Source organism: Daktulosphaira vitifoliae, unplaced genomic scaffold (genome assembly GCF_025091365.1).
Source record: "Daktulosphaira vitifoliae isolate Bord-2020 unplaced genomic scaffold, ASM2509136v1 Scaffold_4, whole genome shotgun sequence".
Taxonomy (NCBI): Eukaryota; Metazoa; Arthropoda; class Insecta; order Hemiptera; family Phylloxeridae; genus Daktulosphaira; species Daktulosphaira vitifoliae.
Window position 1 is genome coordinate 38,481,177 of NW_026099575.1, and position 17,660 is coordinate 38,498,836.

The window sequence follows — 17,660 nt, forward strand, 5'->3', positions numbered from 1 at the left end:
GATAAAAAAAAACACATCATAGTAAAATTAATACCTTTTTTGCTTAATATAGCAGAAGCTATGTGAAGCTATATTATAAGCTAAAATACATAAATCTATTCTGTTGCTGTTTTTATTAAATTTGTAATTTTAGGTATTATTTAAGGGTTTATTGTCTGAAGTATAAATATTATATATAATATAGCATTCATTGTGACTAATCTAATCATTTTGAATGTGACTAATGGCAGTAAAATAAAAACTAAATGAGTTATGTAATCAACCAGAAGAGTTAGAATAAAAAGCTTTTGTTAATAAATTAGCATAAAAAACGATGAAATTTGAGTTATTTATACAATTATATTACATGGCACATAAGCTATACACACTAACAATAATTATGTAAAACCTCATTAAATTACTAATGAAATAAATCAGTGTAATGATTTAAAAAAAAACAATTACAATTACTTAAGAAAATTATTGTTATTAAACTTTAAATTATAAAAATTAATAAAAAACAATGTAACAAACTTACAAATTAATAACAGGATATTGATAATCTTTTGAAGGTTAATTTTAACATATTTGATTATTTTACATTAATATTTCCCTGAAATAAAATAATATATAGAGGTAATACAGTATTTTTTAATAGTCATATATTTTGATTTAAACTAATCAAATAACTACTTTTAAAGTATATAATAATAAAAACTATTCTTAAAGTCACTGGATTAGGAGATACAAAAAACTTACTTTAAGCAATGAATATATTTATACAATTACAAAAAAAATGTAATATTTTGTAAATAAAATATACTAATATCAGTCTTGTTGGTCAAAGTTTATATAAATTTAAATTAATTATAGTACATTCATACCAACACTATAATTGTAATAAAATATTGAGCTTTTAAATAAAAATGCAATTTACAACTCACATTACACATAAGTATATAAAATATTAACATAAAAAAATTATGAATTTTTAACATACGCTCATAGAATATAAACTTGTCAATTAAAAATAATAAGAATAACAAAAGAGAAGAAAATAAAATGAATGATGTATTATTTTCTGTAAAATCACAGATTAGCTTATAGGGAAAAATATTAATAAAATTATTTTTCATCTCTGTAATTAGAGAGTCGTCTCGTTGATAGCAATGGTGACTGGGAGGGTGAACCATGACCTTCTTCTATTTCTTCATAAATCTTATCTCTGGCAAAATCTAATCTAATTTGAACTGGATTTGTAGTACTATCAGGATTATTTTCATTTTTAAATTTTGAATCTTCTATATTAATGTTTAAATTTTTTGAATCTAACTCATTTTCATTTAACACAGGATCATTTTGTCCAAATTTGATCACTATTTCAGCAGTTTTTATTTGTAATTTTAAAAATGATGGATCTGATTGACTATTTTGACAAACTGTAGACTGACTAGATTCAACTTCAGAATTTTCACCTAGATTTTTTCCTATTTGGATATGCCATGATGTACCAGAATCATTTGGAATAACTTTATCAACATCATCTGACTCGCGATTGTCAACTTCTTGAAATCTTATTGGATTGTCTTCATTGTTAAAAAATATATGAACGTTACGTACATTCTTAATATCAATACTTGTTTCATCATTTTGTTCAAGTGGAGTTTTAAATGGTGCAACTGCCATAGCAGCATTGGTCTCCATTGAGCTACTTTCAGCTATGTCAATCAGTACATTTTGATTCTTTTGTGGTTTTTCAGGAGCATTTTGAACATAAATTACTCTAAAATAAATTTAATATATCTTTTATTTTTCTTAAAAAAGCTATTATTATTTTAATTAATTACCTATTGTAAGCTTTCCATCTTTGACATAACATAAAATATGATTTACATTGAATATACATGAAAACTACTCCACCGGTAAAACCAATACCAACAACAATAAGCTTTGTCCAAAAAGGCCATTCTAATAGACCGCGTTCAACTTCCTCTAAAGTACGGTCCATAAGTACATATAATGACCAACATACACAGGTCATTGCAATAATATGAAATAACATTGCACAGACAAGTTTTTTACGTTCCATACCAGACATTTCTAAATGTTCCCACTGTAAATCATATTTTTTAATGTCACCAAATTAAAAAATTATTGAATTAACAAGAAATACCTGACTAAATGGTTTAGTTTTAGTTTGCATGATAAATTGAAATTTACATAGTTCACAGCATCGAATATTAGAAGATTTAATCCACTGCTGTAGGCAAACTTGATGAACATATCTTAATGAGCCAGCACAATAACATGGAGCTATTAAAGGCATATCAATATCACCTTCACAATGGCATATTCTACAAACAATTCCAAATAATTCTTAAGTAATATTATAAAAAATGTTATATTAACTAAACATTTTTAAATTAAAAATAATGATATAAAAATTGTTATAATAATTTAAATTCACAAATTTGTTCACATTATGCCATGTATTATTTTATGATATTTATAATATTTATTTTCTAATTTGATAATTTAACAATATACAATTTTTAGGACACTTGTACTGACTGATTCATCAAATGAGTATAATAAATTCTATAAGTTTCTAATTCAATATTTTATTGATATCAAAAGAAAGTTTTTTATTAGTAGTTAATATTTACCTGCAAATATCAAAATTCATAGAAGAAAAACTAGTATTTCTTGAAAATCCTTCATCATTCTTCATTTTCTAAATACATGACAAATAATCAAATATAAAATTCATAATATTTAATTAATTAACATGACCTTAAAATTAAAAATGTTCAAGGTTTGTTGGTTGAGTTACTTTTTTTTTTATACTTGCAGCCCTTTAAGGGCTGCATTGTTACCTTTTTTAAAGAGAAGATTAGTTATAATTTTAATTTTTCAATTATTTTAATAGTTAAAAAAATTATATAAAATATACCTAAAATGTAGCCCAACAATGAAAACATAATTTAAATAAATAAAGTTTAGCGAAAGTTAAAAAAAATATGAAACATTTCTTACTGGGTGTTGTGCTACTAATTGGCTATTAGTCAGTTCTGATTTAATAGACAATTTTTCTTGCATTCTAACTTGTTAGTAGTTTTGTTTTCACTGGAGACAAATTAAGTTTACTGTTAACATTATGTATCACATTAAATAAATATTCATTAGCAAAATTATTTATGTTCTTAACACAATTATAAATAGAAAAAAGATTTTTTTTTTAAGTGTACATCCTTAAACAAAAATTGGAACGACTACAATTTATAAAAAAAAGTTTTATCAATTAGTTTCATGCAATTTTTCAAAGGAGTATATATTAAAATACTATAGTTTAACAATTTAATAAAAACTATAGAGGTACATAATTTCTACCTAAATAACTGACTATTAGACTTGAGCATAAAAAAACTATAATATAATTTATATAATTAATTGCTTACAAAAAGTTATATGTTGACACTTGGCACAAAGAACATTGTTCATAGGGTTTTAACAATTTAAGTACAGCACTCTGCAGTGTTTTATAAAGTAGGTTTGATAAAAATTTAATAATTATTATTAATATACGGAGCGCTACCGTCACATAGGACAATACCCATTGCGCAACAAAGAGGTGAAATCGACATTTGATTGATAATTCTATGTTTTTACCAAAGAGATCGTTGCCCAGTCAGATGACGTCAACTTTACACAAGGTAATAAATTCCTTTTTTTTGTCCGCTAGACTTAATTTCACCATACATTTGAGCGCTAGTGACATATTCATCAGCTGATTTTTTTATTTATTTTGACAGTCTAAAAAATATATGATAACAGCTGCATTTTTATAAATTATTTGTAGTGTGTAAAATATAATTGGAAAAACACATTTGACACGAACTGATAATGCTCCACATTTACATACTTCGCAAATTCAACAAAATTATAGTTGTTCCGAACATATGTTACTCCGATTATCTAATACCATAGATTACCATAACCACGACGAATTTTACTCCGATATAAAATAAATATAGTTTAAAAAAACTAAAAAAACACGCTTTTAAAGCACATTGAACTAAAAAGTTAAAAATAATTTTTAAAATAAGCTTAAAACAATAATGAACGAAAAATACTAGTATTATTGTAATAAAAGCGTGGGTGCTTTGTGCCATATTTTTCGTATATTGAGCGCCCGACGCTTTTATTACAATAATACTAGTATTTTTCGTTCATTATTGTTTTAAGCTTATTTTAAAAATTATTTTTAACTTTTTAGTTCGATGTGCTTTAAAAGCGTGTTTTTTTAGTTTTTTTAAACTATATTTATTTTTTACTTTTTAGTTTCAAGTTATGATAGTAGTTATGGTTGTAACGGGTAACGAGAAATGAGGGTTCGATTCCGGAGAGGGAGTCTGAGAAACGGCTACCACATCCAAGGAAAGCAGCAGGCGCGTAAATTACCCACTCCCGGAACATGGAGGTAGTGACGAAAAATGACGATACGGGAATCATCCCTCGTAATCGGAATGAATACTTTATGTCTCTTAATTAGAATAAATCGTGTTAATATATAAATTTTAATAGTAATTAGAATATACAGAGTGTTCAGTAAGTCAGGAAACGGTTATAAACAATGAGAACAATAGAAACCCGTTTCCTGACTTACTGAACACTCTGTATATATATATACAAGTAAAGCGACTTAAGTACGTAAACGTATCATGCACTAGGTATAACCGTATTTTGTGGGCGGGCGGGTCGGACTAACGTTATACCTGAGGTATAAACGGTGGTAGGAATATATAAATATATATACGTAAGGCGCATTAGACGCGGGCGGTATTGGTCAGTCAAAATAAAAATTTGTTTATATATATATAATATTGATGACAAGCACGCGTGTACGGGTACGATAACTAAAAATAAATTTTTATAGGAATAGTGTGCCGTCGTGTTGAGAGCGAGGCGTGGGGAGGGGTGAATACGTTATGACAGTCTAGTCTAGACGACGGAATATGCGATAACGCGTGGCGTTTGGAGAGTTACAAACATACATACATACATACATACATGCATACATACATACATACATACAGGTGAAACTAATATAAGCGTGTTAAAAATAAAACGTTGTAAAAACTTAGACATGGATAATCAACACATTTTTTTTATTTATACACATACTTTTGTCTAAATATTTACTATTTATATTGTAAGATATCATAATGTCCAAAGTAGGTATTATGATAAAAGGAATCTCAAAAAGGTACATTGATATAATAAAGGATATGTATGATATCATTTGTATCAGGGTAAAAGGTATGGGAGGAGTAATAGAAGATTTTAGGGTAAGAGTAGGAATGCACCAAGGTTCTACTTTAATTTAATGCGGGCCCCCATTAAATCATCGTTGCGAGAAGATTATTATTTTGCCATTATTTTCATGTAGTTAGCTTAACTTGTATCCTGCAAATACAAATGTATTACTCTATAATTTCGAAATGAACATTTTTAAAAATACTGTTGTTGTACACATATTATTAAAAAAAAATTAATTTTCAAAATAAAATCACGCATGTTATATTTTTTCATTTTATTTATTGTATGAACAGCGTCTATACCTATGAACTGGACAGGAATCATACACATTTTCCATGTATCAGCAGCAATTTACAATTTATTACGTGTAATTAATATAGTAATTTCCTTACATTAGGTCACTATTACGCCCTATTTAAATACTCAGATCGTTTTTCAAATAAATATAAACACACTTGTAATTTATAAAATAAAAATTGATATTGTCACGGATTTGTTCGTTAAAAAGTTTTAGTTATAAAATATATTTATGCAAAAGGATAAATGTTTTAATTTATTATATATAATAATTAATGTTTTGTAAAAATGTAATGTCAGATTTTTTTTTTATACATATGTATATTTTATAAAGAAAGTTGTACTGTTTCAATATTACATTATAATACTTGATTTCTATTTTAGGAGAAAAAATTAATACTTGTTTGATTACCAATTATGATTATTAATTAAAATATTAAACTCTACATACAACTGTTAAAATTCATGTAATCTTTATACAAATGAAAAAAATATCCAATCATTTTTTACTGGATCGACTGTATATTTTTAACTCAAGTTAATTAAGTTTAAATCTAATTACTATAACAGAAGAATTAAAGTTCGTTCTTCTCTCCCTTCCAAAAATTAACTTTTTAAGGACTTACACCAATTATATAACTGGGATTGTTTTAGTTTCAAGTTATTTTCCTTGACTTAAAATACCTATTGTTTCGAAAGTCGGATACACTTTGAGGGTATCCTTTGTTGTAATAATTATTTGTTAACAGACAATAAACTATTTTTTATAAGACTATTTTGAGTTAATTTTTTATATGGCTAGAATCATCTACTAAGAAATTTGATAATTTTATTAATCAATTTAGCGAATTATAGATATTCGGAACAATCCATTAAATGTTCTATTTGTAGTAATTATCGTTGTAGTAAACTCCAAATTGTTGCAGTCATTGTCGACGGATTAAATTTATTCGGAGGATTTTTTTTTACAATTTCGGAGTATATGAATGTCAGAATATTATCAGTTCGTGGCAATCCTCGTAACCCGAATAATCTATGAATATGTATTAACTTATGATTACAATAAACTAGAAAAGCGGCATCTGTCCAATGCTTCTCTGTGTATTTCATAGATCTTATAAACATGGATAGGACATTGATGCTTTATCAGTGAAGACTGTGGTGATAGTAAATTGAGTTTATAAGATCTATGGTGTATTTAAATAAAAGTGATAACGAATCGTACCGAATTATTTTACAAAATTGAAATCTCTTATTCAGTTACACATATAACATTTTCTTAAATAAAAATGAGAAACTAAATCAAGTAAAATATTTGATAGTTACGTTTTCTCATATTTTTATTTTCTTAATCTTATTTATTAATTGTGAAATAAAGTTTATTTATTTAATAGGAAATAATTCCAATAATGAGTGTTAAAATTGTGCAGTATTTTGAATATACAACTAAATTTAATTCAGCAGTTCTTGTTGATAATTCATTTGTGTTTTCTACTAATGATGGATTTTTGATTACAGTTAGTTATAAAATTACTTATATAAGCTTGTAATTTAATTATATATACATAATTAAAATATTTTCTTCAGTAATAATTTGAAAAGATATTTGTTTACATATTTTAAATTTAATTTTTTTTGTGTAAACATGAAATCTCAACATCTTATATTTTTATCTATGGTATTATAAATTGGTAGTGATGATATTTTTATGTTGACATTAGGATAATATGTTTTTTAAAGACTAAAAATTCTATTGCACAAGTTTTATATTTTTAGAAATTATGAAAAAATATAAAATTAAAGAAGAAAAATTAATATAAGTTGTTAATTAAGAAATTTTAAGTAGTTAACATTTGTATACCATAAATATATACAATGTATACCATGTCATGTTAATGACAAATATTTCAAGAGTTAGTTTTATAAAAATCATTATTTAATAGTGAATTATTTTTTATTGTGCAAAATTTGAATTGTTTTATGAAATTAATTGCTTGTAAAAATTAATTAATTAATTTAATCTATTAACAATAATTATTATTTATTGATTACTACGATATTTTTGTATTAAAAAGAATTGGATTCACCATGTCAAATTAAATATTTTATGATTACAATATTACTTTTACAGGAAATTCAGTCTGATATTTTTAGACCAACAGCTGATTATAAAGTATTACGTACCATGTTAGCATACTCAAAAGCTAAGCCATTTGAAGATAAAAATTATAACTTTGTTCGTTTCCAAAGACCAGTTTCTTGTAGTGAAAAAAACATTATGGCTTTTAAAAATTATCATAAGTAAAATAAAACAATAAATATTTTTATTAATATTTTTTACAGTTTAATAAATAATAAATTGATGCCCAATTTTAATAGATGGTTATCATTTTAAATTTTTTGTCTTAATTCCCAACCGTGTTATATACCTTTTGTATGTATTAAAAGCTTGTAACTTAATGAATGTAATAATTGTAAAAAAAAATAGCTATCTTGAAAAAATAAATAAATTTTTATTTGTGATAAATAATAAAAAAAATAATTTAGAATCTAGTGTAAGAAAGTAATAAATATTAAAAAAAAAAAACATAAAATGATAATTGAATCAAAAGTTATTGGATTTGTCATATTTTTTTGTCTTACACGGTATTTTTAATTTTTAGATTGTATACGAGTTATTAAATTATTATAAGACTTAAGGTTTTAGATTTTCCTATAAAAAAAACAATTGCAGAGATATTTTTATTATTGTTTTACTATTTTTGAAAATTCTAGTTCATAAATTATTCATTGAAATTATAGTTTAACGATATACTTTAATTTATAATAGATATTAACGAAAAAATATAAATTTCTAATTATACTATATTTTGTCTTTTATATTTTTTTATCAACAAATATTATTGACATTATGTAGTTTAATTTTATTATTATCCCCATAATTATTTAATAAAAAAAAAAAACAAATTTTTAGGTCTTTTTGATTAATTAAAGTTTTTTCTTATTTTAGATGGAGTATTATTTATATGACTAATAATAGCAATATTGTTTTTTTGGAAAAGTGTAATGGCAAATGGTTAGAAAAATTAAGTGACATTCCACAAAAATGGTTTTTATTAAAAATAAAAGATTTAGATAACAAATTAAATCTAGAAAACATGAATCCTAGAAATGAAAATACTATATTGATTTATAGTCGTGATCGAGAAAAAGAAATATTGATTAAAAGTAAAAAATTCTCATTTCTTATTTTGATATAATATTGTAGAGTATTTAAATAGTTGCTTAACACTAAACTTGATATAGAAAAAGTTTTTCATAATTTAAAAAGTAATAATTAATAATTATAGTTACTTTTTAATTAAAATACATGTGAATTAAATTTTATCATTTTTATTTGTAGATTTTGTTTGTACTCATCTACTTAAAATTGATAATGGAGACTTACACTATGGGACGATATGTTGTCATTTAAATAATTCACTTACATTCTGGTCAAGTATTAATGAACATTCAACATTTCTTAAAGAGTTTAAATATTGTTATTCATGTACAACTGTTAAATATGTTGAATGGTTTCAAGTTTCAAATTCACTGTGTAGGTAAAATAACAATTTATAAGGATGTTTATTTTTTAAATTTATTATCATTGTTATACACAACTGTATTGTAAGCCTAATGTATCAATTTGTGACCCAATAATATTGGGTCCTTTAAATACTAAAACTAAACTTTAGGAAAAATAAAAAGTTCATCTGTCAATAAAATTGAATATTTCCAAATTTTATTTTCGAGGAGCCCCTCTTTTTCGAATTAATTTAGTATAGTGTCCTTAATATTAATCCATAAAATTTATTAAATAATTTGTTCTTATGAAAAGAAGTCATGGTATCTTTTTTTCTTCTAGACATTACCCCAACTACCTGGGGTCGGCTACTCTTATCCTAAACTTCCACTTAACACCATCTCTCACATCAGCTGTCATCATATTACATTCAATAACATCCCTCCTTCTCATTTTTAGTCTTCCTATAGCTCTTCTTTTTTTGATATTCATTTCCATAACTGTTTTTACAGATTTCAATTCCTCTCTCCTCATAACATCTAAGTCTATTTCCTCTCATCTTATTCACAATTGATGCTACACCTATACTCACTTTATATGTTCGTTCCTTAGCCTATCTTCTCTAGTCACTCCACTAATTCATCTAAGAATTTATATTTCTGCTATACTCATTCTATTCTCTATTCTTTTGTCAACGCACAACACTATGAACCATACATCATAGCTGATCTTACTGCAGTCTTATAGAACTTACATTTCAGCCTCATTGTAAATCTCTTATTGCATAACACACCAGATGCTTCTCTCTACTTTATCCACCCACACTTAATCCTTTGTTTGACATCCTCGTCAATATCACCATTCTTTTGCACAACTGATCCTAAATACTTACTAACTTTCTACCTCTTCCATCACGTCCTCACTCATTGTCACTGATCTTCTTATTTCATCTACCTTGTATTCTCCTTTGTTAAACTTGTACTATATATATATGTCTTACTCCTACTAATTCTTGAACCCATTTCTTCAAGAGCTGATTTCCACACTTTTAGCTTTTAATTTCCTCCCTATTTTCTCCTATTAATACTATATCGTCAGTAAACAATATGCACCACGGCATTTCTTGTATTTCTCTAGTAATTTCATCCATCACTATAGAAAATAAATAAAAGCTTTAAGTGGAACTTTGGTTCATTCCTAATCTTACCTTAAAATCTTCCATTACTCCACCTACACTTTTTCTTTTCTCATTTATGTCCACTTTAAAACATCTCTTTGTATTCTATCATACACTTTCTCCAAATCTATAAATACCATACACAGCTTTTTCTTTTTTTCCTATATTTTTCTTTTAGTTGTCTCATACAAATGTTTTTCCTCTTATTCTGTTATCTATTACCTTTTTCTAAATATTTATACTATGACTTCATAAGCTTTATGCCTCTATAATTTCCAAACTCCTGTATGTCTCTTTTGCCTTTAAATATTTGATTCATGGCTTTATTAATATTTGATTCATATTTGATCATGGCCAACAAGCCATGATAATATGTGATAACATCATTTTTTTTCAAGGATGAAAAATATTATAATTATTACAATTTAAACAAAATTTTTATCAAAATATAATTAAATAATGAAAAATATGTGATATCTATAAACATAATATTATTATTAATGTAAAAAAATACTTCATTACCATTTCCGTAAACATATAAATGTTATTCCTTTAATTGTTGAATAAAGTTAAAAAAAAAAAAAAAAACTAATTTGATTACTGATTTTTTAAATAATTTGATCAGATAATAATACAAATATTTAAAATCATTACTTTTTTATTTTTTCCAGCTTGGTTGATGGTATTTTTAAATAATGGCCAAATTTATGTTCATGAATTTGTTGATTATCCTAATGTTGAAAATACTTTTATATTATGGTCAAATGAAGATCATGGTAATGTTAAAAATATTTGGATTGAATGTTACCCAAATAACCTTTGTTTAATAGTTATAACAAAAATGGCATTTATTATATTTGTTTTGTATTCATTGACAAAAAAAGAAATAATAAAAATTAAAAAAGAAACTATTAAAAAAACATTAGTTATACCAGGTAATACTATTTTATTATTGCTTAATTTTTTAATTAAAATGTTATTACATTTTTATATTTAATCATTATCTCCATTTATTAGCCTCTATTTCAGCTATTTGAGGTAAGCTCTACCATCGACGGTGGGATTGAATAATACACTGAGCTACATCATACCCTCTTTCAAATTTTTATATTTAATATAATATACAATACAGCAATTACACTCTTTAAACTAAAAATTTAAATAATATCAATTTATTTTTTAATATCTGTTATATTTAATACTTTATTAACTCAAATTCTAATTAACATAAAAAAGTCAAATGTTACTATAATGTTTAAATGTTTTAAACTTAATCTATTTTGTCTAGCCGCAAGAATTAGAGTGTTTATTCCATTATTACTTTTGTTGAATGCTATTTTTAAAGTTTATATAGATTTATTTTAATGTAAATTATTTAAGCCTAGTTGAACTATAAGTGGAGATTAAACATAAAATGTTTTTACTTTCCTCTCCAAAATACTTTTTCCTTTTCTAGTTATCACAATAAAATATTTTAACTACTCTTTGGCATGTTCTTAAAAATAAATTAAAAAAAAGTATGAAAGATTTGATAGAAACATTTCTATTTGGATTCAAATAAAAAAATTATGCAACTGTTTGATATTATATTGACTATTTAAAAATGTATGATCTGTATATTCAGAGTTAAAATAGTAATTTGTAAATAATCAAGTAGTAGCATTATTATTTTATAACAGTTGTAAGTATAAAAATCACTGTTTTTACATACTAAATTAGTGACAAGTTTACGATGAAAATTCCAGAAGGTCTGAACCCCAAATACTAATTTTTTTTACATTGTATAGTATATAAGATAGTTAAGACTTATATTCACAATATGACAACTATTCCAAGTACATTTTATTATTCATGACTCTCCCCCTCTAAGAAAAATGTTAAAAATCTGTCATTGTACTAAAATTTTTTAAATAACTAGTTTTTATAATGAAAAATAATTTTCTTTGTTTCAAAATAAATTGTATTATAGGTTTTACTGTTTTAAATGAAAAAAATTTAATAATTTTGGTGACTGATGCTGGAAAATTTATTAGTATACAGTTAACAATATCAGACACTGATTTTTCTTATGTACTACTACCAATAACAAATGACTTTAATGATCAAGTACAAAACTTTACCTGTACATCAGCTGTATTCTCTCAAAATAAATGCACTTGTGTTCTCTCTTTTGAGTAATTATTAAATAATTAGTCTTTTATCTCAATTGAAAACAATTTTTACAGTAATGGTAATTATTTTTCTTTTTGTTACTTACTGTAGGTATAACATAGCTAGATACAGTAAAAAAGATATTCTTAAGAAAAATAAATTGTTATTTTGTGTAATTCCTGAAAGTTTAATTGAACTTGAACAAAAAATTTTATCTGTTGAAAATGATTCATACAGTAGTGTGATTGATTGCATAGAAACTTTAAGGTTTGTAAGATTTAAAAAAATAGTTTTTATAATTATCAACATTTTTAATTTTTGAATATATTGTATTAAAAATATCAATTCTTATTTATAACTTGATATTGTTAATTAGGGTTAACAGAATGAATGATATTTTTGGAGAACAATTATATTTAGATCGCAAGTTCCTTGATACTTGTTCAACGAATGATTTAAAACTTATATACTGGAAAACAGCATTTAAAAACGAAAAAAAAGAAAATGAAGAAAGTCTTCTATCTGAGTTACAAACTCTAGTTCATACCCGTTTTTTAATTGAACGCTTTGCTGTTAATAACAATTTTGCTACTAATACAGAAAAATATTACAGCCGTGTAATGCTCACAGAATATTTCAAAAAAATTCCAAAAGATTATGTAAATGTGAGAAAGGATGCAACTAACTTAATAAGTTTGCTAAAAGAAATCAAACATACACATTCTTGTAGTACTTGTCATCGAATTTTAACATCTTTCACAGATTTTCGTATGTTTATATGTGAACAAAATCATAAAGAACTCAGGTGCCCAGTAACATTAGGACCTCTTGGTGTACCATATCTAGTCTGTTCAATGTGTTCTACAATGGCTAATAAAAAATTAAGTAAGTTTGTATTTCATTTTATGTAGTGTATGTATAGTAACAGTGTTCTAGCAAAAAGAAATTAAATAGGATTACATAAAAGGAAGCTTTTTTTTGTTTTAAGATACAAATTATATTTTTTTATTTACTTATAATATAACTTTTTTAGGTAATGAAAAATGTGTTTGGTGTTTTGGAAAATACACTCAGAATGAATTGCAGTTTTATACATAAACTACATATATTCAAAAATTATGTAATTATAGCTTTTAAAAATTGTAACTATTTATAATTTTGTATATACTTATTTGTTTTATATGTATAGAGTGAAATAAGATAAATATAAACAAATTGAGTTAAAATCATAAATTCATTATTACTCAAGGCATACTTCCAGAACAAATTTTTTTGATGGGGAACTATTAAAAAAAAAAAAAAAGAGATTCATAAAAAATAATAATTCTTATTTTGGGAGGGGCCATTGTTGTTATATCCACATCTCTTCCTTGTGTCCACATATGTATTACTATAAGAATGTTTAGTAGGTATAGCTTTAGATTAAATATTCTATTTCTTTAGTATATACTTTTTTTGTTTATCAATAATAAAAACGTTGGCACTTCTGTTTTAATATATACATTTATCCTACTTCATCTTAATATTTTTTATTTAAAATAATACTAATTAAAAAAAACTGATTTTAAATTTTAAGAAGTTTTATTTATGTATAGTAATTACTATTTTTAGAGCTTATAGTTGCAGACTTAATTATATTTAGTTGTAAAATATACTACATGGATTGATTAATATTTTTAGTTCCTAATTTGGGTGCTGTAACTTTTGTTACCTCCATTTGAGTGTTCATCATAGGTGTATCTATGGATAGTTCTATAATGACTGGGCATTAACTGTGAAATTAGCAAAATTATTTAAAATTAAGTCGAAATCGAGGGAAAGTAGTTGGAGGGAGTAAATGTATTTTTATATCTTAAAAAATATTTCACATATGGATGGGAAGATTAAAAGCTTAAGTCCTTTCCTTTTATTAAATAACTTCGGCACGACCGTAAAAAAGGGTTTGTACACACCTATGGTGTTCATACTAATTAATTGAAAAACGGGCCGACTTGGTATTAAGGACAGGGGACTATATAATAATGGGAAATAATGTTTCTGACCAAATATTTCCGGACCGACGGAAAGTATAATACCGGACCATATAACAATAGAAAGAAAAACTGCAGACCCTTAATTAAGAGAACGTTAAATTGCAGAGTGTGAATAGTCAGATTGTAGAATCTTGACTGTATTTTTATGGAAAAATATCATTGATTCCAAAAATATGACTAATCGAATCGTTGTTTATCCAACATTCAAGATCTCACAGCATTTATTATTTATTATAGTTTCCTGTGATTACTGTGATTTATTATCACTACAATATATTCTATATTACAATAAATAACTGTTATAATAATATAATATATTTTATATTCTATTCACTATCATTAAAATATAAACGGAGTGATTGTTTCATCAAACAGTATATAAAATTCTTCGTGAATAATAGAACATTTTATATGTAAAATAATTTTTTTTTACAAATAGGGGTTAAGTATACATATTAGTAATTACTAGCATTCATTATCAGTTTAGTATGCCAATTCTGAAGTTCAGAACATATAAGCTAACAAAATAAATATTATTTTTAAATAAAGTTAGTCCAATAAAAATGAAAAATAAATTATCTTTTTAAGTTAATAGTATATTTTTAAAATCATAAAATTTTAAATAGGGTTCACCACCTCTCTTTAGTTACGCCACTTTTAAAATTCAAAATTTACGATTTTTATCATTGAGTTATAATTTATTCAGTAATAATATTATCCGTTTGGAAATGCCTAAATGGCTCTTTTCGGCAAACTTAAATTTTAACAATTATTCAGAAAGGCAAAAATAAATAAATAAATTTTAAGAATGATTGTTGCTAATCGATATTTTAATAGAGCAGAAAACTAACATGCGTGGTAAAATTAATTTATAATTTTTTGTTACATGATAGTCAACAACCAATTACTAGACATATCACAATAAGACTTATCAAAAAGATTCCCAACTGCATGTTTGTGATTAAATTATCTTTTGACAAAATCTATCGAATTTATTATACAGGTGATTCATAAATTTTTTTGTGCTGTATACTGACGACAGTTTAATCCCAGTATATTATAATAAAAGTGATAATATTTTTAATAATTTTTTTTATTGTTTTTTTAAGCTTATTTAAAGGTCATAAAAGTCTCTTCCAAATGAAGACGGTTTCTTAATTATTGATACTCGGTTGGTTAGTCCGTCGTCGAAGAGAGGGGTGGCGACTCTAATTACCGAACTTAAGTCTTGCTCAACAAATGAAGCTGTCCGTGACTAATTTGTCTTTATTATTTGTTGAATAGACTTTTGAGGGAATAATACATTTTATATCAACGAATGAAATTATGCATAAAACCAGTTGAAAGAGGTTCTTTACCAAAATACCCAAAGAATTAGGAATATCGATTCGAAAAAAATTAACCCTACAAAAAGTAAAAACGAACGGGTATTTGTTATGACTACTATTTTTCATATTTTTGAATGATTATGCATTTGAACTATGTATTGAAAATTCAATTTGTGTCTAATTTTTATGTTAACTTAAATGGTTAATGATAAATTTTAATTAAATAAAGTCAAAAGTTTCAAATTATTATTATTTTTTGTATATATATATATATATATATATATATAATATGAATTGTAATATTCATAAGAATTATATTGTAACTGTAACGTTACTCAATTGGATGATTGCCATTTAAATGCCGTCCCTACGAAATCAACAGACTTTTATTTCAATATATCAAGTTTCGTTTCATATACCGGAATTTATGTTTTCATTATTTATAATTGATTTTTTTCTTTAAAAATATGTTTGCCAATTATGTTAATTATTAGTGTTATACAACAAGCAACCTTGATTTTATAATAATTTTATTAAAAACTATTATTAAAAATTACTAAACACTGATGTTTAAAATATTTCAGGTTTTGAAATATAAGGTAGGTTATTGTACCTTTTTGGTAGGTATGCTTCACGTTTTTTTAAAATGCATTATAATTTTTATAAATATATTAATACAAAAAAGTATTCATTGAAATCATTGTTGAATTCAGGGACTTTAATTATATAATATTGATGTGATATCTTAAAAATGATCAAAATCGAAAATTAACAGAAGATATGGAACAACTAATTTCAATTTGTAGAACTATACAATATTAATTTTAAAACATAGTAGTCAATATTCTAATTGAAAATAATTTTAACTTGCTAATAATTAATTCCGAACCACCGAATCAGTAGGTGTTCATTAAATAAAACTATATGGAACTAAAGAGCTAGATGAGAACCTTTACAACAACATTTGCCGTATTTTACGGTCTGAGATTTTACGATCCAGAATTCTACAGTTCGGCTTTTAACATTACCATAATTACTCAGTTCCAGTAATATACGCACCGGAGATATTTTTTCCGGGAAATTTACGTTCTGTAAATTTTTTTATGTGAAAATATGGCTTACCGAAAGGGGATAATATCCTTGGGCCTCTTGGAATAATACGATCAAGGTCATTTAATAAAAATAAAGACTTACGTGGATTTATTAGCAACGATGCAAAGCTAAAAAGGCATTATATTTAATATAACGTGTTTATTTTTATTTTTTTGTCTCTCATGACTTTTTTACACGTCTCACCCTGCGCCTATAATTTATATGAAAAAATAATTTATCATTCTGAAATTAATAGTCTCTTTACTTTTAATATTCAAACTATTCGATAGTCTTAAACTATAGACAGAAACGATTGTTTTTCAGTAGTAATTAGTTATCAAAAAATCGACATCGAACTACCGACTGTCGAACTGTTACTATGAATGATATGTTGACTAACCATTCAGCATATTTTACTGGTTAAATTAACTAAATTAAACAATAAATATAATTGAATAAAAATTTGCATAAATTTCAATCTATCAAATAAGATATATGGACATTTTTATTTGATTGAAATCTATCAAACATTTTATCCGGTAGTTCGATAGACAGTCGTGGATAAAAACAATTGTATGATTATTTTTATAGATTTTTGAAAACTATTCAATATACTCTATAGTTAGAACTATTCGATAATACCAATTAGTAATTGGCAATTACTAATAATTATAATCATATTATGTTCTCATAACATTTTGATAAGCCAATATTTTTGA

The 17,660-nt window shown here is 24.8% G+C and overlaps 2 protein-coding genes across 7 annotated transcripts; one reads left to right on the forward strand and one right to left on the reverse strand.

The window, feature by feature from the left end:
* Window positions 1-592: 592 nt before the first annotated feature.
* On the reverse strand, window positions 593-3,665 carry LOC126906089 (uncharacterized). Of its 3 annotated transcripts, none has more exons than XM_050686363.1 (6): window positions 3,438-3,665; window positions 3,016-3,125; window positions 2,646-2,713; window positions 2,153-2,333; window positions 1,827-2,092; window positions 593-1,762 (listed from the first exon to the last, which is right to left on the reverse strand). In XM_050686363.1, the coding sequence occupies exons 2-6, from the start codon at window positions 3,076-3,078 to the stop codon at window positions 1,105-1,107; spliced, it is 1,236 nt and encodes a 411-aa protein (XP_050542320.1). In that variant the 5' UTR covers window positions 3,079-3,125; window positions 3,438-3,665; the 3' UTR covers window positions 593-1,104. The 3 variants fall into 3 exon arrangements, with proteins under 3 accessions (XP_050542320.1, XP_050542319.1, XP_050542321.1); XM_050686362.1 differs by having other exon boundaries at window positions 3,016-3,105; window positions 3,438-3,664; XM_050686364.1 differs by lacking the exon at window positions 3,016-3,125 and having other exon boundaries at window positions 3,438-3,664.
* Window positions 3,666-6,765: 3,100 nt separating this feature from the next.
* LOC126905956 (uncharacterized) lies at window positions 6,766-13,983 on the forward strand. 4 transcript variants are annotated; one of them, XM_050686156.1, is made up of 10 exons: window positions 6,766-6,901; window positions 6,990-7,112; window positions 7,727-7,896; window positions 8,606-8,823; window positions 8,999-9,193; window positions 11,009-11,272; window positions 12,307-12,511; window positions 12,600-12,755; window positions 12,865-13,373; window positions 13,522-13,983. In XM_050686156.1, the coding sequence occupies exons 2-10, from the start codon at window positions 7,005-7,007 to the stop codon at window positions 13,584-13,586; spliced, it is 1,890 nt and encodes a 629-aa protein (XP_050542113.1). In that variant the 5' UTR covers window positions 6,766-6,901; window positions 6,990-7,004; the 3' UTR covers window positions 13,587-13,983. The 4 variants fall into 4 exon arrangements, with proteins under 4 accessions (XP_050542113.1, XP_050542114.1, XP_050542115.1 ...); XM_050686157.1 differs by having other exon boundaries at window positions 6,769-7,112; window positions 13,522-13,608; window positions 13,678-13,983; XM_050686158.1 differs by having other exon boundaries at window positions 6,769-7,112; window positions 11,009-11,113; window positions 11,168-11,272.
* Window positions 13,984-17,660: the final 3,677 nt, after the last annotated feature.